This window comes from Apodemus sylvaticus, chromosome 14, assembly GCF_947179515.1.
Source record: "Apodemus sylvaticus chromosome 14, mApoSyl1.1, whole genome shotgun sequence".
Lineage (NCBI taxonomy): Eukaryota > Metazoa > Chordata > Mammalia > Rodentia > Muridae > Apodemus > Apodemus sylvaticus.
In genome coordinates, this window is record NC_067485.1 from 90,371,865 (window position 1) to 90,395,477 (window position 23,613).

The 23,613-nt window shown below is 45.8% G+C and overlaps 1 protein-coding gene across 1 annotated transcript in view; it reads right to left on the reverse strand.

The window, feature by feature from the left end:
* The window catches only part of Actn2 (actinin alpha 2), a 67,680-nt gene extending 45,810 nt beyond the window's left edge, over window positions 1–21,870 (reverse strand). The window contains exon 1 of the mRNA XM_052157460.1: window positions 21,657–21,870. Within this exon, the coding sequence (XP_052013420.1) occupies window positions 21,657–21,782 (126 nt within the window). The 5' untranslated portion in view covers window positions 21,783–21,870. The remainder of the gene's footprint in view (window positions 1–21,656) is intronic.
* Window positions 21,871–23,613: the final 1,743 nt, after the last annotated feature.

Consider the following 23,613-nt stretch of genomic DNA (forward strand, 5'->3'; position numbering starts at 1 on the left):
AAGCTTCCCTTGTAGGCACTCTCATTTCCGTACACTAATATACGGCAGCATATATATTTAAAGCCCATGGGAATGGGACAGCATGGTACAGAGGGACGTGGTCAGGAACCAAGAAAGCCTGCCTCGACCTGAGTTTACCTGTCCTCATCTGGGGGGCTGGGGGAGGTTGGGGGGAGTGGTCAAGAAGCACACACTGTGTCTTCGAAGCCTGCCCTGACACTTGCCCTGGCCTGAAACCTTCAGGTGGGATGGCCAAAATTTCCCAAAAAGGAGCAGGGAGGATGGGCAGGGAGCTGAATCCAGCCTGACGTCACCATTCAGAACACACATTCTATTTCTGACTGTGACACTGTGTAATGATTTGTCCTTCACATCATAATAGTTGCCAGCTATAAAATAGGTTTAGCCTCTGCCATGATCAGCATCATGAAACAGTTAAAATGGTTTTCAGGAGAAGAAATACAGGGTGGGCATGCTACCTGGCAGGCTGAAGCTAAATACATTCTAATAAAAAAAAAAAAGTATTTTAAAACATATATATTAAAAACACAATTTTGTTAAGCTGATTTTTAAATGTTCCATTTACCACATAAAACCAGACACACTGAAACTAATAAAAAAGAAACTGGGAAAGAGCCTTGAGCACATGGGCACAGGGGAAATTTTCCTGAAAGAACACCAATAGCGTATGCTCTAAGATCAAGAATTGACAAATGGGAACTCATAAAATTACAAAATTTCTGTAAGGCAAAGGACACTGACAATAGGACAAAACAGCAACCAACAGATTGGGAAAAGATTTTTATCAACCCTACATCCATCCAACAGAGGGCTAATATCCAATATATACAAAGAACTCAAGAAGTTAGACTCTAGAGAGCCAAATAACCCTATTTAAAAAAATGGGGAACAGAGCTAAACAAAGAATTTTCACCTGAGAAATATCAAATGGCTGAGAAGCAACTAAAGAAATGTTCAACATCCTTAGTCATCAGGGAAATGCAAATCAAAACAACCCTGAGCTTTCACCTCACTCCAGTCAGAATGACTAAGATCAAAAACTGAGGAGACAACAGGTGCTGGCGAGGATGTGGAGAAAGAGGAACATTCCTCCACTGCTGGTGGGGTTGCAAGCTGATACAACCACTATGGAAATCAGTCTGGCGGTTCCTCAGAAAACTGGGCATGGCACTACCTTAGGACCCTGTTATACCACTCCTGGGCATATACCCAGAGGATTCCCCAGCATGTAATAAAGACACATGCCCAGAAGCTCGGAATACCCAAGACACAATTCATATATATCAAATGATGCCCAAGAAGGAAGGAAGGGGAGGCCCCTGGCCCTGGAAAGGCTCAGTGCAGCAGTGTAGGGGAAGACCAGGACAGGGAAGCTGGAAGGGCTTGACTGGGGAACAGGAAGAGGGAAGAGGACTTATGGGACTTTCCGGGAGGGGGCACCAGGAAAGGGGAAATCATTTTAGATGTAAATAAAGAATATATCTAATAAATATATTAAAAACACAATTTTGTTAAGTTGATTTTTAAATGTTCCATTTACCTTTCTTTTTATAACAACTGCTTTAATAGTGTCTTCTTTTCTACTTCATAATTTCCTAATCTTCCAAGATTACTTCTGATCAGCTTCTAGGTTCCTGATATTGCAGAAGGAAAGGTTCTAGAGAGCTGCCTGTGTGTCTAGCATATCTGAAGGTAGAGGTTGGATGTACAGAGCCTTATTGGGACAGTCGGTTTGAGTTTGACTTTGGTCAAGGACAATCCCTGGCTTCAGGCAGGAATCTGCCTTTAGGACATAATAGGGAAGTAGGTTAAAGCAGGAATTTTTATCCTGTGGTGGAGAAGCTCAGCAACGGTTAAGTTCATTGTTCCTCCAGGTCTAGGAATTCCTGAATTAAGCAGGTGACCCACCCAGCTGCCGGGAGCAGTCAAGGCGAGGACCTCCAAGAGAAGCTAGACAACTTCCACCGGAACTCAGCCCAGAGTCTGGGGGGGGGGGGGGGAAGGGTTTGCCCAAACTGTTAAAAGGTCTGGCGCCATTAAAGTTTCCGGCCTCGATCAGTGAAACATTGTCCTGGCCGTTTTTCTTTTCGCCCCTTCCCCATCCATCCCTCACCTTCTGTTCCAGCTACCCACTTCGTAATAGCTGCAGGCAGCTATGGAACCCGGCAGTTGGAGGGTAGAGTTCACTCTCCAAAGGGTATGTTTGTTTAGCACTGCCATTGATAAGGACAGACTGCCCCTTCAGAGAGCCGGTGGCCTAGCCCTCTGAGGGTGGAAACTCCTGACACCCATCCTTGTGGCTGCGGCCAGGAGAAGGGCCCACCTCACGATGAACCTTCCTGACCCTGTGATAGAAACGCCTTGAGAGTGTATATACCACACAGAGAGTGACACTGTGTGGTCTGTATGAATGCTACAGTGCTAACCACAGCCAGTAAGGATCTGAAGAGCCACATTAGAAACCAACAGTGTAGCTGTTGAAGAGACATGTGAGATTGACCCTGGAGCAGACACATGCATGCACAGAAGTGTAGACACACACACACACACACCAAGAAGCTAATGTGGCCTTAAATTTAAATATCCAGCAAGGTGTGGTGGCATATATCTTTAATTCCAGTATTTGGGAGACAGAAGTGGGGATCTCTTCAAGTTCATGGCCAGTTTGGTCTAATCAAAAGTTCCAGGACAGCCAAGTCTACACAGAGAGAGTCTCTCTCTCTCTCTCTCAAAAGAAAAAAAATTAAATATCTAAACAATCTACCATCTTGGAAAATATCAAGGAAAGTATTTCACTGGCTTCTATTTCATTCAAGAAGTCTCTGGATCCAGAAGGCACTCACAACAGTGACAACACATTACCCATGAGACTCAATAATCATACAACTGAAAAAAAATCATAACTTCAAGGTTGTACACTTTTCTACTCTTCATAGAATCTTAAAACGTCACCAAAGCAGGATGAAGCTTAGTGGGAGAGCGATTAGTTTAATTTAGCTTAGCTTAGCGTAGTTTAGTTTAGCTTAGCTTAGTTTAGCTTAGTTTAGCTTAGCTTAGTTTAGCTTAGTTTAGTTTAGCTTAGTTTAGTTTAGTTTAGCTTAGTTTAGTTTAACTTAGCTTAATTTAGCTTAGTTTAGTTTAGTTTAGTTTAGTTTAGCTTAGGTTAGCTTAGCTTAGCTTAGAATGCACCCCTGGGTTCCATCCCTGGGGTGAAAATAGGTAAATTAAAGCAAAGACTGTATAACATGAGGAACATTGACCCTAAGAATCCTGCAAGACACTATCAATCACCAAGATGTCTTCAGGTCCATTCAGAACCTTGATGTTCTCATAATTTATAGCCAGGCATCTAGCTATACAGTATGCAGGTATTGAATTCTCTGCCCACCAACCTCTGATTAATCTCCAAGATCCTGTTAGACACTGGCATGGGGGAACACAGGTCAGCCACCCCTGACTACAGAGTGAATTCCTCACTCTAGCCTAAGCTACAGGGAGACCTTGTCTTATAAAAGAAAGAGAAGGAGGAAAGGAAGTCAGGGAGAGAGAGAGGAGGAAGGGAAGGAAGGAGAGGAGGGGGGAAGAGAATGAATGAGTGGATGAATGAATGAATGAATGAATGAATGAATATGAATCAAGCCACGTTAGACTCTTGCTCAGGTAGGGAAAGGTGTCTCGGAGAAACAACCCCTAGAAGTGATTTAAGATTGCCTGAGGCTGGGAGATATCCACCTCTGATATCAGGCCCCCTAAGTCTTCAGAATAGCAATACCAGCAAATGTCTCAAGGGCTTCTAGAAGACTGTTGTCTTCATTCAAAAACACTCAGGAGAGGCTGGTGAAACAAACAGTGCAGGAAAGCAGGGCTCACTGATCTCAGTTGGGCAGTCGTTGGAGGATGGTGGCCGGCCACAACCATTTATTGCCCGGGGGTTTGTTTGTGACAGGGTCTCAGGCTGGTCTCAAAGCCCCTAGGTCCTCCAAACCAAACCCCGACCCTCTTGCTTCCTCCACCTCCTGAGTGAGGGTTGGGATTAAAGTAAATCCCATGTATGAAGTTCTGGAGATGGCGCTCAAGGCCTCCTGCACGCAAAGCATCACTCTGACCACCGGAGATATACCCCTAGCCCATGCTTTTCTTTGAGACAAGGTTTCACTCTGTACCCCAGGCTGACTTCAGATTTGCAGTCCTCTGGCCCCAGCTTGCCTGTGCTTGGATCTCAGGCATGAGCTACCACCATGCCTGAGACTGTTCCTGAATATGACCGTACTCGGCAAACTTCCAAGGTATAATCAAGTTGGTTTTCTGTTTGGTTGGTTTGTTTGAATTAAAAATGGTAAAGACATTTATCTGTACAAGTCCTATATTTAAAAAAAAATCTATACCAAGCTTAACTGCAGAGTTCACAGACATTAAGAAAGAATATGTAAGCTGAGAGAGAGGAGAGAAGGAAGAGAGAAAGAGGGAGAGGGAGAGAACAAAAATAACAGGCAACCCCATGGGGGGGGGGTCTGTAAAAATAGAATGCACTCCTGGGTGATCAGATGGGTAGGCCAGCCATGGCTTCCCAAGCACTTAGAGAGACAGTCTTATCCAGACCTGGCCTTAATCAGAAATTCTGCACTGAGAACTTGAGGCTTCAACTACCAGACTCACGAGTGGCCTTCTGTCCAGCCCACAGGCTGCTCAAACATTCAGAAATGCAAGTGCTAAGAAGTTGTATAGCAGGAGATAATGCTTTCCAGGTTTTTCATCAAAACTGGATCTAGCCTGGAAGAATGAAGGTTTGAGGAATGACCTCTCTGATATGTGGGAATCGTCTAAAAAACACCCTGAAGATGGGAGTAGGGGGAAGGTTCAGTGGATAAAGCAGACGTGACAACAATGAGAACTTGCCTGTCTAAGCTGCCCATGGTTACTCACACCTGAACTTAGGAGGCTGAGGCAGGCAGGGGGGCCCCTAGCTCAAGGCCAGTGACTGTCGGTATCATGGGCTCCCCCTTATGTGGTATTATTTAAGAACAGTCTTTATTAATAGAGTCCTTCTTGTAAAGATGTGCAGACACAAGCTAACCACTCACTACTCTAGTCTAAAGTGTAATCCTTCCTTAAGATTTATTCTATTATTAAATTGTGGGTATATGTCTAAATGAGGAAGTATACATGCGAAGCTAGAATGGCAGGCGGTGTCAGCCAACCAACATGGATGCTGGGAACTGAACTTGGAACCTGGTCCTCCGCAAGAGCAACAAGTGCTCTTTACCCCTTGAGCCCTAATTTTAAATGTATAAGATGGATCCCTGTCCGGTTAATGTGTGTGTGTGGAGGATTGCCTGCCAGAGGAGAACGCTGGGTGTCCTTCTCTGTCTCTCTTTCCCTTGCTCCTTTCAGACAGGGTTTTTCACTAAACTTGGAGCTGGGCTGACAGACAGACAGCCCCTGCAGTCCTCCCATCTCCATCCCCACACACTGCCGGGGTTAGAGGGCTGCAGTCACACCCAGCTTTCACATGGGTGCAGGGGATTTGAACTTGCGTCCTCGACCTCATGCTTGCACATCAAGTGCTCTTACCCAAGGATCCACTTCTCCCAGCTTAAACTTGATTTTGATGAAGGTAAACAACGATTAATACAGGAGGAAGGTATCTAGTACTTGGCGATCTTACATTGGAGTACACCTCTTTTGTCCCACGAAGCCAATAACTGTCTTCAATTATGGTTTTCTACATCCTTTTTCCATGTCAAACTTTTCCCTTGAAAGATAACATGGAGGCTGGAGAGATGGCTCAGCGGTTAAGAGCACTAACTGTTCTTCCAGAGGTCCTGAGTTCAATTCCCAGCAACCACATGGTGGCTCACAACCATCTGTAATGGGATCTGACGCCTTCTTCTGGTGTGTCTGAAGAGAGCATTGATGTACTCATATACATAAAATAAATAAATAAATCTATTTGAAAAAAAAAAAGACTTCATGGCAGGGATAGTGGTGCATGCCTGACATCCTAAAATAAGGGACAAAGGCAGGACAATCAGGGGTTCAAGGTCCAGCCTGGACTACGCAGTGATTTCCAGGCTAGCCTGGATTACACAATGTGTTCTAGCCTATACAGTGAGGCCAGTCTCAAAAAGGCAGAACTCCGTGAAAGCTGCTCTGTGCTCCCCGTGCTCCCTCTGACACTGAGCTGACACCGTGCTGCCTTTAGGCTGAGTCACTTAGCCTTTGCCTTTGTGAGGCTAAGCAATTTCCATCTGTCAATTTCCTCCCTGCTCAGGAGAATTCCCCATAACACTTCTTTCCAGAAGTCCGCTGCTCACGCTCCCGAGTCTTATTTTTCAGCCAGTGTTACTCATCTCTACCTCAGTCATCCTCCCCTGGAGGTAAACTATCTAGAGAGAACAAACACGGCAACACTCCAAGAGCTGGCTCACAACGCAAGCTCACTCAAGGAATGTCCTGAAAATTCCTCAAACAACTTTTAAATTTTGTTTATTTTTATTTTATTTTACGGATATGAGTGTTCTGCCTGTGTGTATGTCTGTTCATCCTGTATGTGTTCCGTGTTCATGGAGGTCAGAGGAGGGAATTAGATACAGTTGTGAGCCACTATGCGGACGCTGGGAATTAAACCAGGGTCCTCTGGAAGAGCAGCCAGGAACTCAGTAGGAAGCCCTCGCTGGCCCTGGACTCACAGAGATTCAGCCTCCTGCTCATGTGCCACCACACCTGGCTCAAAACAACATTTAACTAGAAGGAAAAAAAAAAAACCAAAACAGAAGCTGGTGATATAGCTCAGCCAGCAGGCAAAGGGGCTGGCCACCAAGCCTGACAACCGAAGTTTGACCCCCAGACCCTACATGGTAGAAGGAAAGAACTGACTTCTGAAAGCTGTCCTCTGATCCTCTGACCTCCATAAGCACACCCTGGTACAAGTACACCTGCTTGCAAGTGCACACACACACACACACACACACACACACACAATAAATAAATGAATAAGTAAACAGAAAAAAGCCATAAGCTGCTATATATCATCTCTTCTGTGACTTCTGTGATTTTTTTAGTGCTGAGGACAGAGCCCAGGACCCTGGCACACCTAGGTAAAGTGTTCTGTCTCTGAGCCACACCCCAGGCCCATGCTTTTCTAAGGGTGGGTCCCAGCTGATCTTGGGGCTGCCTTTCCTTTTAACTGTCGCCAGTGAAGACAAGAACTGTATATTCGTCCCCTGATTATCTTAAATCAGGGACGTAGGTTACACTAAGCAAACTAGGCATCTTCACAATGACAGTCTAACTCATTTTCTTTGTAAAAGACTAAAGGGCGGGGGGTTTGGAGCTTGCACTGAAGATCACACAGGACCTACTGGGGTCTAATCACATGAGCTTCAGTGTTGTGCTAGGCCAGGGACCCAGCTCAGCTACTAACGTGGTGTTCCGTGGGGTCACCCGCCTCCCCATTCTGGCATGGAATGGGTGAAGCATTCCTCTACGGACTTACTGGTAAGCAACCCTATCAAGGCTCCATCTGATCAATCCTGAGCTGTGCTTCCCAAAATAACTTGTTCCCTAAGAGCCTGGGAACGGCGCATGACAAGCAGCTCCCAGCAGGGCAGGCCCAACTGTTGCTCAGTCTCTTCCTGAGGATGAATGTGAAGCTTAAAGAAAAGCACACTGATGCCCCCGCCCCGCCCCGTAACCCATCCAGCAACTGGGGAAACAGCTTGCACCACATAGACAACAAAACAAAGGCTCTTTAATTCAAGTTCACCATACTGTTACTATTTTGGGGGACCCAAATAAGTGGCTGCCTACACAGAGGGTTGAAAGCGCTCACTGGGGAGGAGGCCGCTTTCTGGAATACGCCATACTGTCTGCACTGATGCCCCAGACCTCAGGCAGGTGCAGATGCAGCTTTCCTCACATATGGCAAAACCACAGGGAAGTCGGGCATCTCCAGCATCCCGTGGACTCCGATGCACAGCAGGTACCCAGGCTGGGATGGAGAGACGGCTTGGGAGGGTAAGAGCACTGACTACTCTTCCAGGCGACCCGGGTTCACTCCCCAGCACTCACATGGTGTCTTCAAACAGTCTGTAGCTCTAGTCCCAGAAGACCCTGATGGCTTCCTCTGCCCTTCACAGGCACCAGGTACACAACCTGGCACACAGGCCTACATGCAGGCAAAACACCCACATGCATCAAATATTTTGTATTTTAATTTTAAAGAGAGTTTCCTAGAAATGCTTATGAAAGTGCAGAATGAACTTTTTGTGGTTTTGGCCATTTCAGACAATTCCACATTGCAATATAAAAGATAAGCACATGTCTCTACACCACTGCTCACAGCAGTCTCCGAGACATGGAGACAAATGTTTTCAGCTTCTCTCTGATGTATGTGCCTTTTAACTTTTTCTTCCCTTTGTATTTAACAATGAACATATATTACTTATGCAAGTACTTTGAAATAGCTTAGAAAACTAACTCAGAGGGCCAGGAAGCTACTGGGCTCAGTGGGTGAAGGTGCTTACCCTAAGCCTGTTGACCTGAGTTCAGTCCTTGAAACTCACAGGAAGACAACGGATCCCTGCAAGTTGTCCTCTGACCTTCACAGTACATGAGTTTGCACATACATGCAAATACAAAATACATTTTAAAAGTTAAAAAAAATTAAAGTAACTCGGAGTGCTGAGATGGAGCTCGGCGGCACACCATGTGCCTTGGATATATCAGGCACGAGCTAGCTCAAAGTCAGCACCCCTCTCATAAACGAGAGGGGAAACAAGTGGAGTCAGGAAATGCAAACATTTTGAGAGTCTCTAATCTCCAGGCTGGCCTTAAATTCCCTGTGTAGCAGAGGGTGGCCCTGGCCCAATCCCTAACCCTTTACTTTCCACCCAGGGCACAGCATATACCACCAAGCTAGGGTACCAGGATACAGCATATACCACCAAGCCAGGGTACCAGGTTACAGCATATACCACCAAGCCAGGGTACCAGGTTACAGCATATACCACCAAGCCAGGGTACCAGGTTACAGCATAATACCACCAAGCCAGGGTACCAGGTTACAGCATATACCACCAAGCCAGGGTACCAGGTTACAGCATATACCACCAAGCCAGGGTACCAGGTTACAGCATATACCACCAAGCTAGGGTACCAGGTTACAGCATATACCACCAAGCCAGAGTACCAGGTTACAGCATATACCACCAAGCCAGGGTACCAGGTTACAGCATAATACCACCAAGCCAGGGTACCAGGTTACAGCATATACCACCAAGCTAGGGTACCAGGATACAGTATATACCACCAAGCCAGGGTACCAGGTTACAGCATATACCACCAAGCCAGGGTACCAGGTTACAGTATATACCACCAAGCCAGGGTACCAGGTTACAGCATATACCACCAAGCCAGGGTACCAGGTTACAGCATATACCACCAAGCCAGGGTACCAGGTTACAGCATAATACCACCAAGCCAGGGTACCAGGTTACAGCATATACCACCAAGCCAGGGTACCAGGTTACAGCATATACCACCAAGCCAGGGTACCAGGTTACAGCATATACCACCAAGCTAGGGTACCAGGTTACAGCATATACCACCAAGCCAGAGTACCAGGTTACAGCATATACCACCAAGCCAGGGTACCAGGTTACAGCATAATACCACCAAGCCAGGGTACCAGGTTACAGCATATACCACCAAGCCAGGGTACCAGGATACAGTATATACCACCAAGCCAGGGTACCAGGTTACAGCATATACCACCAAGCCAGGGTACCAGGTTACAGCATATACCACCAAGCCAGGGTACCAGGTTACAGCATATACCACCAAGCCAGGGTACCAGGTTACAGCATATACCACCAAGCTAGGGTACCAGGTTACAGCATATACCACCAAGCCAGGGTACCAGGTTACAGCATATACCACCAAGCTAGGGTACCAGGTTACAGCATATACCACAAAGCCAGGGTACCAGGTTACAGCATATACCACCAAGCCAGGGTACCAGGTTACAGCATATACCACCAAGCCAGGGTACCAGGTTACAGCATATACCACAAAGCCAGGGTACCAGGTTACAGCATATACCACCAAGCCAGGGTACCAGGTTACAGCATATACCACAAAGTCAGGGTACCAGGTTACAGCATATACCACCAAGCCAGGGTACCAGGTTACAGCATATACCACAAAGTCAGGGTACCAGGTTACAGCATATACCACCAAGCCAGGGTACCAGGTTACAGCATATACCACCAAGCCAGGGTATCAGGTTACAGCATATACCACCAAGCCAGGGTACCAGGATACAGCATATACCACCAAGCCAGGGTACCAGGTTACAGCATATACCACCAAGCTCGAAGATCAAACCTAGGGCTTCAGGTATAACTGGCCAATCTACCAGCTGAGCTTTAACTCCAACCTCACAATGGCATACAATCTGCTGGCCTAGATTTGCAACTTTCCCTCCTTATCTGTAATTATGCTAATTCATTTAACTGTCAATTAACTAGTCTTCTATATTCCTGAACTAGTTAAAATCCAGAAACTTTAGCTTTCTAAGCAGACTTTTTCTTTCTTTTGCTAGTCTTAATGCAGTCCAGGCTGGCCTTGGACTAGATAAGTAGCCCATGATGACCTTGAGCTTCTGATCCCACAGGCGGGTCCCACCCTGCCCAGATGAAGGCCTGAGGAAAATGAATCCTCTGGAATCCTGCAGATCCAGTTACCAGATGTAGCTCTAGCAATAGAGGCCATGGTCACACACTAGGCATCTCTGACATGCTTTTTCCTGCTTCCTAACCAAGTCCTTAAAGGGCTCAAACAGAGACACACAACCTGGGTCTCATTAGAGAATTAAGGGGAAATGCCTCCGTACACATGAATTTAGAACACAGTCAATATGCCCATCCCCATTGTCTGTCTACTTTCAAGCATTCAAACTTCGAAATAAATTCCTGAAACTCTGAGAAAAGTCTTGAACTATTAGAAAAACAGGGCAAGATGTTTGACATTGCTGTTGATTTAGTGTGTGTGTGTGTGTGTGTGTGTGTGTGTGTGTGTGTGTGTGTGTGTTGAGTGCAGTTGCCTAAGGAGGCCAAAAGATGGAGATGGCATCTGATCCCCTTGAGCTGTGGCTACAGATAACTGAAAGACACCCAAAATGGGTACTCAGAATTGAACTCAGGTCTTCAGGAAGAACAGCCAGGTGTCTTTAACAGAGTCTTCTCTCTAGCAACCTGGTTGATATTTTTAAGTAATATTTAACTTTTAGCTCTTAAAATATACAAGTAAGCATCCTTAATACATAGCACAGATTAATATCAAATTGTCTAAAGTATGAGAATAAACACTTATGAAACCAGATATACAGCATATAACATGACCGAAAAGTAATAATGGCACCCATTTCAGAGCTCAGCTGGTACCAGCGCGAGGACTGACTGCTCCTGTAGAGGACCTGGGTTCAGATCCCAGCATCCACGTGGCAGTTTCTAACGGTCTACAGCTCCAGTTCAACAGGATCTAACTCCTTCTGGCCTCCTTGGGAACCGGACACCCATAGGGCACACAGGCATGCACATAGGCAAAGCAGCTATATGTAGAAAGTAATTTTTAAAAATAAAACAAAATATTGGTTATCCCAGAATGATAGGTCTTAGGAACTCTCTTCTTTTTTTTTCCATGAATAAAATATTCTGTCAAATTCATAAGAAATTATAATTTGGGACTTAGGGGTAGTGACAGAGTAAGCCCCACTGCGACCCAGGATCTTCAGGAGGGAGGAGGACCCCCAAACCGGGAGAGAGCAGTGGGGCCTATTGAATGGCATGTGCCTGTTCTTCCATCTACTTGGGAAGCTGAGGCAGGAGAATCATGAGTTCAAAGCTAAGCTGAGGTACAGAGTGAGCTCCAGACTCTTCTGGACAATTTATGGAGACACTGTGTTAAAATATAATGTAAACAGAGGGTTGTGGACATAGCTCGGTGGGTGAAGCTCTTGATTCAATTCCCAGTACTGAAAAAAAAAATCCAAGTAAAAATAAAATGAACAATACACACTGGGCAAATCACCAGTGCTCATTACCTAGCATTTAACTGTTTTCCTACAAAGTATTTATAACCATGAATATCTGCTTCCCTTTTCACACCAGACAGCCCGTATTTGTGAAACGTGGCTGTTCCCTGCGATGGGAAAGATGGGTGTATTTTATTCTCTGTTTCTGCAGTTTTGAAAAATTTCATAACAAGAAGTCAAATAAATAAGAAAAAGGTTTACTTAAACATAATGTGATTCTCTATACTATCACTTTCTAACAATTAAGGCTGAATTTCCAGGGAGCTCTGACCTCAAAATGTGCTCCTGCAGAAGACAGACATCTGTGGGAGGGCAGCTCTAACCTTCCCTCTTGGCTTTGAACACAGCACACTTTGCTTCCCTGAGAAAGGCAACTCCACATGGTAATTCTGTATTACTGACCAAGGACCTTGACACCAGACCAGTGGCAAAGCAGTGTCTCCCTGAATTAGAAGCCAGGCATGGTGGCACCAGTCTTCAACCCTGACCCCGAGGCTGAGATGGGAAAATTTTGAGTTCAAAAATAGCCTCGGTACCTAGCAAGATGCTATGGAAAAAAGTGGGGGTGGGGTGGGGCTGAAGGCAACGGCTCAGTCTCTGAGTTAAATTCTCTCTCTCTCTCTCTCTCTCTCTCTCTCTCTCTCTCTCTCTCTCTCTCATGCACGCACATACACACTCACACACACACACACATACACACACACACGCACATTCACACACACGCACATTCACACACACTGCAGTTTTAGGAGTCGGCATTGATAGTTTCGTGTGTGTACGGCTGTACACACGCCACAGTTCAGCCGTGGACGTCAGGGGACAGCATTATTCAGGAACGGGTTCTCTCCTCCCACTAGTTGGGTCCCAAGGATAAACTCAGGTTGTCAAGCTCAGTGGCAACCTCTGAGCCATCTCGCCAGCCTGAACTCATGTGGTTCACCTAATCCATGCACGTGCTCAGATGCTTGCTTAGGCCTGGCTTCCCGTCTTCAGGAAACAAGTCAAACACAGAAGCAGTTAACCACACTCATGGCTGTATGCAGGATATCCTTGAAAACTGCACAAGCCGGCTTTTCTGGGGCCCCTTCCTCCCACTGTGGCATTGCTGTTGGAAAAGCAACCTTTAGAGTTCTGCGTGAGGAAAGCCTTAGAGCTTAAAACGCAGGATTTTTTTTCTCATCAGATGGTCCTAATTTGTAAGCTTAGAAATAAAAGATTCACAGACACACAGGCCTTCCCACAGAAGAAGGTTTCAGTTAAGTGAAACACCAGACATGCTGAATACTAGTCTGTGAGTCATATGACTCAGGCTGGCCTTGAACTCTCAGTGCAGCTGAGGATGACTTTCTGAGTCCTAAGTGCTGGGATTATGGGCGCCATCACAGTGGGTTTATAGTGTGTTGGGGAACACACCTGGGGCTTCGTGCACAGAGCCAGGCAGTGTACAAACTGTGCTGTGACCCCAGCAAAAAATCTTCGCTTTTGCTCTCGGTTGTTGGTTATAGATCTAAGCAGAGAGCAACAGAAGCAAGGGCAGCAGAGCATCTTTCTCTCTCCTCTGTAATGTGGATGTGTCTCTTGCCTTCGGGCCTGCCTGGGTACCACCTGAGTGCCTGGTGCCCACAGAGCCCAGGAGGAGTTCAGGTTCCTTAAACTGCAGTTGTGGGTGGCTGTAACCTGCCACGTGGGTGCTAGGAATCACACCTGGGTGTTTAGTGAGAGCAGCCAGTGTCTTCCACTGTGGTTAAGATGACTTACCCATCAAGTCATCTCTCTGGCATCCCAACTCCATTTTGCCTACCCTTACAGTTAAGAAGCCTGGATCTAAAATCTAGATTTACTACTTATAGACCAAAACTATGCAATCAAGTGACCGGAAATTCTGTTCAGTTACAAAATTTCAATTGTGAGACAAAACACATCTTTTTTTCATTCAGACAGAGTTCTATGAATTTTCCAGTCACCATTTCATCACCTTCAGCAACTGTTCGACAGGCAACATCTCAACATCTCTGACTAAAAGCTGAAGATGAAATGGGTGTCTTCTGCAGCTTTTGTGAAATCGAGCAGTGTTTTATATATGGTTAAAATGGTGTCTAGAAATTCTCATAACAGTTGCTCCTCCTCTTCATATGGTGAAGACTTTAGGGTACCAGGAATGATGTGCCAAATCCCTTCCCACACACACCTTTTAAAAACCCACTGGCAAAAAGAAAAGAAAATCCATATATTAAAATATCACTTTTTCTGCCTACTTGGGTTTTGTTTTCAATTTGGGGAATTACTGTCATATTGAAAGAAAAGGAAAATGTCCCTTTTCTCCAAAAATCTAAGCTATCTGGCCAAAATATTCAACAGAATCACCAATCACCTCAAATTGCATAAAACTGAAATAGCAGACTAGATAGATCAGTGTGCAAAATGCACACCCACAGCTTGTGTCTTTCCAACGTCTCTGTTCTGTGCATTTGTTTCCCTTTAAAAAAACAATTTTAAAATTGCATTTATATATTTATGCACAGGTATGTATGCTACTGCGCTATATGTGGGCGTCAGAGTACAACTGTGGGAGCTAGTTCTCTCCTATTACGTAAATCCAAGGAATCAAACTCAAGTTGTTACTCTTAGTGAGAAGTGCCTTTCCCACTGAGCCATCTTGCTGGCCCAATGTGTTTGTTTTCAAACACACACGCATACACACACACACACCTACACTAAAACTTCCTGGGGCTTCTCTGGAAAGACCACATTCTAGGGCTGGCAAGAGAGCTTGCTGCTTGAACAAGAGGATCTGAGTTCAGGTGCCTAGCATATACATAAGAAGTTAGTTGTAGATGCATGTGTCTGTAAAACCAGCACTGGGGAGGCTGAGTCAGGGGGGCCTTTGGTACAGACCAGGCACTCGAGCTAAATCAGTAAGCTTCAGTTCTCTCACTGATAAAAGACCCTGCCTCAAAATATAAGGTGCAAAGAGACTTGAGAAGAAGCCTAACATCAACTGCTCCCCGACACACACACCCAAGTGCACCCGCACTAGCTGAACACACACCTTCCTGCATTGTAGAGCTCCCTTCTTTGAAATCGGCAGAGCGTAGCATTTAAATTTACCTCCCTACCATTTGCTTTCTCTTCTTTCTGGAAGAACTAGTCCTGTTCCCAGGGAAACGGAGGCAGAGTTCTGACTGTCCTCCAACGGATTCTGGATTCTGTACCAACTCCTCTGCAAGGCACGGTGGCTCCCCGCCTCCTCCAGCCTTCGCCTTTTCCGTGGGTGTCTCCTAGCTGCAGCAACCAACTGCAAGGCTTTCTGACAGCTCTCTGATGCTGAGTTAATTGAGGTTCCCAGTTAAGACTTCTCTTCCTCCTCCCACATGCATAGGAAACCAAATTTGGGGCTCACGTTTCTTGGTGAATCTGATTGCAAGGACAGGGCACATCCTATTCCCAATGAATGTTTTTTGAATACAAAAAAACAGTGACGTGGGGCATCTTGAACAGCTCAGGTAAACTAAGTAAACTGCAAGAACTGTTCCCTTGGTGGAGTGTGTGATTTTCCTAAACCTCAGAGAAGATTCTGTCCTCACCTCTTCCTTTATCCTTTTACTCCCAAAGCATTCTCTGACCATGTTAGCCTATCTAGAACTACAATTTCTCCCCTCTAGACATGGGAGCTAGCCACTTTGGGCACAGCTGTTCATGCCCTGTGCAGAACGATGATACATGCTGTAAGTAGCTTCTCATCCAGACAGTCTTCTTTCTGGTTGATCTAATGAAGAGCGTCTCCATTAGATGCAGCTATCAGTGGTGCCTGTCTCCAGTTGCAGGTACAGCTGGGAAGATCACATCTGCTTAATTAGACTTGTCCAACAGCTTACCAGTGTTCAGGAGGGTATGCGGCCCTTTCTAGCATCCCTCCCTATGTCTATCAGATACCTTCCAAGACTATCCATTTGTCCATTCTAACCCTCACCACTCTATGCCCCCCTCCACTTCCACCTCAGACCCTCCCAATCTGAATGAACCCTGAAGTAGGAAGCTTGCATAAGCAAGACTCCTCCTTGTCAGACATCCTAAGCTGTTACCTCAGAATGAAATCCACATCACCCTGGCACCCGAGGAATGCTACCATCCATTTGACCACATTTTCCCTCTCCAACTTTGTATCTGCATTTGTCTGGGCATCTTCAGCTTTGGAAGCGTGTCTGCCTTCACGTTTCCCCACACAATGAGCTCTACAACACACAGCTAGACTTCCAGGACCAAGTTGGTGTTGCCCCTTGATTACAGCCCCTCTCTGTATGCTTACCCCGAAACTGTTCCCTGTTGCTCTACAACGGGGTTAAGAGAGGCGCTCTCCCTTGTTAGTGCTAAAGGGCTGCGTAAAACTCAATTATATTCCACTGATTGTCCCTCCTTATCTCTCCTCTAAAACCTGCAACAGGGCTTCACACCATTTCCCCACTCAGGCCTGTTTCTCCCCCCCGCCCCACTCAGCTAACAGTGATGACTTCTGCGCAGCCCAGTTCAACTTCTGCCTTTCATAAAGGCTCAGCTCATTTCCCCACCCACAATGAGTCTCCTTGTTTCACCTCCTACAAGTCCTAAGCTTTAGATGAGCATCCAACATTTAATATTAAACAGCTAACAGGCTCTAAATAGTCACTCAAGCAAATCTCATCTTTAAAAGAACTCCAGGGGCCGGGCATATGGGAAGCAGGCACAGAAAGGCGAGAGTTTCTGGATGAAGTGACAGAAAAGGTTGGCAGTTAATAGTGCATGTGTGTGTACAGAACACCTCTGAACTGTGTCCTTAAGATGGTGAAAGTTGGGCGCTAGTGACATAGTTCAGCGGGTAAAAGTCCTTGTCTCTAAGGTGTGTGGTGCACGTTTGGATCCCCATAATCTATGTCATGAAAGGAGAGAACAGACTCCACAGGTTATCCTCCAACATCCACAGCATGCATAGACATGGTAAAATGTGCCTATACACATACAGGAAGTGTTAAATTTGTAAAAATAGTTATACTGGTATGTTTTAAACAAATAAATGTTAAAAATAAGGTGGTATATTTATAGTATATATATTTTATTCTGTGGTTGTGTTTGTGAGTGGGGGGCATGTGTGCACATGTATGGGGGTGTATGTATATATGTATATGTGTGTGTATATATGTATGTATGTGTGTATGTATATGTATGCACATGTATATATGTGTGTGTATATGTGTATATATGGATATGTGAATGTGCATGTCTGTGTGTATATATGTGTATGTATATGTATGTATATGTATGTATGTCTCTGTGTATGCATGTATGTGTGTATATGTGTATATGTATGCAAGTGTATATGAGTATATATGTGTTATATGTGTATTCATGTATGTGTGTGTATGTATGTATGTATGTGTATGTATGTGTATGTGTATATGTGGTGTTAGGGATGGAACCTACAGCTTTGCTATACTAAGCAAGTGCTCTTCCACTGAGTTACATGCCCAACTCATGTTGTATATATATTTTACTACTATCAAAGATAGTACCTCCTCGCCGGGAGGTGGTGGCACACACCCTTAATCTCAGCACTTGGGTGGCAGAGGCAGGTGGATTTCTGAGTTTTCTGGATTTCTGAGGTCAGCCTGGTCTACAGAGTGAGTTCTAGGACAGTCAGGGCTACACAGAGAAACCCTGTCTCGGAAAAAAAAAAAGTACATCCCAATGCCAAAGATTTCCTCTTATACTTCATTCTCCCTCCCAAGTATAAGCATAACGCTGATGACCATCAGATCATTGGTAAATCAACAGTTCTGCCTTACAAGGCTGGCAGTAGGATTCAACACACAGGGATCACTGTGCTGCAAAGACCCTTCACCCCAACTCAGGTCAAGGCTGTGACTGAGGCACAACCCAATGATGCATGAAAGAAGTTTATCTTTGTTTCATAAATGAAGATACAGGGACTCAACTGCAGTTCGATAGAAAGAAAGAACTAAGCAGGGCTGAGGACCGTCAGGGTCTCCCAGAGAAAAGCCTCCCAGCTGGGGACACACCTCAGGGACAGAGCACTTGCCTAATAGGTGTGAAGCTACAGGTTCAGTCCCCAATACTGAAAACAAACAAACAGGGCCTGGGCTTCCCGTGCTAAAGTGGCCTGGCCCACAGAGAACACAGGAGGGGCAGTCCAAAGGCTCCTGACCTCTCAGACCCACCCGCATCCTGTAGCCAGCTGCTTCCACACACATCACTCCAGGCTGCCTGACCCAACAACAGGGCCACGTGTTAGGGGAGGCCAGGCTGACAGTTCCATGGAGAACAGGTCCATCTAAACTGGAAAGAATGCAGATTGGAACGTCTGCAGATAAGAAAAGTCTGCCGATCATGGACAGGAGTACAGGTTAAGGAGAGAAAGTCCCTTTAGGTATGGAAGCCGATAAGTCTTCTCTGTAAAGACCGACTCTCACCTCCTGAGGTTAAAGACAGCTGCCCTGCGCCTTCAGGGACACTGCACATCCGGGATTGCTGCTCTACAAGTTTCCATCTGCCTAGGCCTCCCAGGGAAGGGTTAAGACTGAGCACACTCCTTGATCCAGAGGAAGCCGGTTTTACACTCCCTTGGGAGACCATCTTTGTAAAAGGGTTTGATAGCCCCAGGAAGCAGCTTAACGTGCCTTGGAAATGAGAGTCCCTAAACTGTCCTGTATAGCAAAGTTTCTCTCTAACTCCAGGTATAAACCTGATACATTACTGCTTCCTGTTTTGTTTTGTTGTTGTTGTTGTTGTTGTTTTTGTTGTTGGGGGTTTTTTGTTTTGTTTTGGTTTGGGTTTTTGAGACAGAATTTCAGACATCCCAGGTTGGCCTCAAATTCATTCTGCAGCTAAGGATGACACTGAACTTCTGATCCTCTTTTCTCCACTTTCCATGTGCTGGGATTAAAGAAATATTACCAATATACTCAGCGTACGTAACACTGGGGACTGAACCTAGGACCTTCTGGGTGACAGACAAACACTCTACCAATTGAGCTACATTCATAGCCTTTATTACTATTTTAAATATCCCATCTCTGATACTACAGGAGCAATCCACCTATCCTTGAGTTGTACTTAAATTTAAAACACACTCTTCTTTATAGATCATGTAGTGTCTACACCAAGGACCCAATATGCCCTTACAGATAACGTGGGGGTGCCAGCACATACACACTCTAAGTCTAACATCTACTGAGTGACCTTTAAAAAAAGCACTCTCCTGTTCCTGCAGCAAGGCATTCCACACCAGGGGGCAGGGATTACCACAGTCCCAAGCCTCTGAACTGTGGGTATAATTAGGCACCACATCCATTAGTGTGCCACCAATGTCACTGAGAGCCACCAGCATCTGTTGACAGGTCACATACCCAGCATATCACTGAAATGGCAAGTGCAGAGAAGGTGGCCCACAATAGAAACAATGGCATCTTGTCCATTGCTGGTTCCAACAGTGGCTCATAGGACAAATATAGAGGCCACTTCTCTGGCTGCACTGAGCTCATGGTTACACACAATTTACTGACTGCAGCAGGTTCCCTACCAAAAGTGGAAAGAACTGTGTGCACATCCACTCAGGTCTGTGTTCTGAGGAAGCTGTGGCTTTGCTTCCCTGGCATCTCAAACACCCGAGCTATCTTTTTTTTTTCTTTTTCTGTTTTTTCAATGTGTATTCCTGGCTGGCCTCCAACTTGTAGCAAGCCTCCTGGCTCAGCCTCTTGCATGCTGAGATTATGAGCATGTGATGCTCAATATATCTTAGGGGGAAAATAATGATTGTTTTACACTTTTCAGAATTTTTTTAACTGGGTCAATTAAAATTTCAGCTTTTGAATAACATACTTCATGTGGTATGAATAATTGTAATAGTTGCTCATAGAGGGATCTTAAAAAATTTAGGCCACTTACATAAAAATATTACAAATATGTTTTTTTTAATTAAATATGTCACAAAGCATAAAGATCTGGCCTCGGAAACTGAGGGTGTCTATACCTTCTTTGTACCGTATTTTCTTAGAATCAACATAAACTTCTAGAATCAGACTTTGGCTTTCTAAAATGATGGGTAATCTTCTTGTTTCATCCCTAAGCTACGTTATTGTTTCTCATAAAAAATGACCAATCTTCAAAGCAAAAACATAGAAGCAGAGTTTTTGAATCCATGAAAAAAATGTAATCAAACTTGCTGAGAACATTTTTAAAAAGAGACACTCGTTGCTATAATTAAAACCACTCTTCCACTTCTTACCAAGTGGTTACGGGCAGATGGCACAAGTATAACCCTTAGGGCCGTGGGCATCCCTCTTGGTAAGCCCTTTAACTAGACTCTATTTCTAAATATATCAGTCTCGATCCTTTGTTCCCAAGAAAGGGAGTGATGACAGACACTTCAAGAAGCAAGGTGGGGGTGGGAAAGTCGCATCACCAGAGGTTTATAGCAATAGTAGGAACAGAACTGTTACTGAGAATTTAAGAGAGAATAGACAAGAAAAGAGAAATCCTGATAAAAGGTGGTGAGTGCTTGATTATTTGATAATTAATGCAAGCATAAAGCCTTTTTCTTTCTTGTTAACACCACCATAGATTTCCAACATTATACACTCACTGTCACACACTCACTCACAGGAGGAGCTACAGAAACTCCCCTGCACCCGTACACTCACACTTAACATCCACTTAAAAGTAGGCTCTTAGAAGGGAAATCCACCTTGCTCATGCCCAGAAAACGTAAGAAGGTAAGGCATTAAGCACTGGCTTGGGGAACTGGCTTTTGTCGGAATGTTGGGTTAGTCTGTTGACTTGCCTAACCACCCAGGCTCTGTGCCCAGGCAAACAGAGGTGGAACTGAAGCTCCTGGTTAGCACCCCTATTTGTTTTAGCCAAGAGGATCAAGAAGAAACCCTGAAATAATGGAATGTTCCATTAGGCCCCATAGAGCACCAGCCAAGATGGGGAGGGAGCTCTTGGAAGCTGGCTGTCCCCTTCATCCCTGTGTGCTTACCTCAATGAACTATAAATAGCGTGTGAAATAATTATTACTTTGTAGGTGCATGTCTAGGGTTCTACAGCATCCCTCTCTAAGGAGCCTAACATGTTTCAAATTATTTTTGGGCCAGACCTAGGGAAGTTGGGATAGTGTGGGTTTTCATCTTGGGTCTTAGTGAGGAGACACTCTGGGCAAATGAAGACAGCAGGGTCTGTCACAAAACAACTTTAGGGCAAGGTCGCAGGCAAAAGGAGAGTGGAGACTCTCAGATTCTAGTCTAAAAGCCTTTTGAACACCATTCGTTTTCCATCTTACGTTAACTTACAGACACACACACACACATGCACACGCACACACATACCCCGGGTGTCCTGCCTGTCCCTGGGTGTGCTGTCCTTTCTGATGGTGGGGTGGAAGCCTGGGAGAACAACAGGACCTCCACCAGGGGCCCTCTCCTATTGGCCACAGTCGGAGACGCCCCCACCCCACAGCGACCCAGGCACAGACTTGCGTGAGGGACCTGCTGACCTTCCTCTGCTGCTTCTCCCAGGCCGGGTCGAGGAGCAGGTCGCGGTCCCACTCCTCCTCCTGGATCATGTACTCATCTTCGTCGTAGACATAGTTGTACTGCACACCGGGCTCTATCTGATTCATGGCGCTGGTGGCTGGGGCGGCTGGGGAGCAAGTGCAGCGCGAGGGATGGACAGACGGACGGAGAAACGGATGGATGGATGGATGGATGGATGGATGGATGGATGGATGGATAGGCGGCGGGCGGCGGTGACCTTCTCTCGTTCCCTGGGACAGCACGCCTGGATGCAGAGTCTCCGGCGAAGCACCAGCACGCCGGCAGGCAGCGCCGCGCGGATTAATAGCCGGCTGAGGGTCACGTGCCACCGGCCCCGCCCACTCCTGCCGTGACTCCGCCCACCCCTGCTCTCTGCTGGCTTCCAGGGATGACCTAAGGCACCTCGGACAGCGACCTGGAGGGACGAGGTGGGGGCTGGAGGCCGAGAACTGAGGGAGAGGACACCTGTGGATCTGGTCCCACCTCGCACAGCGCACACACCGGTTCCAAAGACCCGCTGCAAAGTCACGTTTTCCGTGTCTTCACAAGTTAGCTGAAAAATCTCCCTCACCCCTCTTTTTCCTCCCCAATTCCCACTTCTCTGTCTCTGTCTGTCTGTTTGTCTGTCTGTCTGTCTCTCTCTCTCTCTCTCTCTCTCTCACACACACACACACACACACACACTCCTCCGCTCCTTTCCCCTCCCCTCCTACTCCTTCTGTCCACTCCTCCTCCTCTTTGTCTCTCTTCCCTTTTCCTCCTCTTCAGTTCTCTGTCTGCCCCTCTGCCTCTCTGCCTTTCCTCCACTCCCTGTTCACTCTTTCCTCCGCATCCCTTCTCTCAATTCCTCTAAAGCATCTCTGTCTTTCTCAGTTCTCTTTATTCATCGTTCCCTCTCGTAACCCTCAGTTTTCTCTACCCCTCCCATCCCATCCTTTCTCTCTTCATTTAAAAAACCCTGAACACCCTCACCTGAAGAACTCAAGCCATATGTCTTGAACCAACTGTATCAAAATGTCAGGAACCAAGCCAAAGCAGGAAGTGTCTAGCGCCCACCTGCCAGCCATAAATTCAGAGAACTGACAGTGACCAGTTTCTCCTTACATTTCCATTTCTCCCCACAGTGCTGCACTTGTGACCTCTCATTCACTAGTCCTGCTTAGCTGCTCCCCAGGAATTATCCACCCAAGGACAGAAAGCCTTGGGGCCAGAGAGCTGCAATTTCACATCAGTCACGTAACAGCCACCTGCTATAAGCTGAATACAGCATTAGGTGCCCAAGACATCGGAGAGGATGGGGTGCCCCCAGTTCAGTTTGCATCCTAATTTAGTAAAGGTTGCCAGCAGGTGCTACAGTACTATTTGTGGCACAAGGCTGCCAATCTGCTGTCATGTTGCAAGAGAAACTATGTATACTTAGAATTGCCAAGTTCCTTCAACATCTACTGGTTTTTTTGTAGAAAAACATATACAATCAACAAATGCAATGTATTATTGTTTTTTTCTTTTAAGTCTCACCCCAGGCAAGCTTTGATTTTTCCCTATTGTTGGTTGTTCTCCGCAGTAATATCATCCCCTGTAGCCCAGGTTAGTCTAGAATGGGCTGTGTAGCAAAGGATAGTCTTGAACTCCTGAATGTTGGGGCCATAAACACGCACCGCTACATCTGGTATACGTGATGCTGAGGATCAAAGCTAGGGGGTTGCATTTTACATTTTAAAGTTCTCTTTAGATTAAAACCAACTCTCTGAACAAATTTATCAAAGTGCAACATTGCTTGTTCTTGAAAATTAACCACAGACTTCTGATTCCAGACCAAGAGGGGGAAAAAAAACCAGAGCCGTAATCCAAAAAGTCAACATCTGGGTGAAAAACCATGGAAGCAGAGGCAGCGCTCAGAGCTTTGTCTCTATCAAA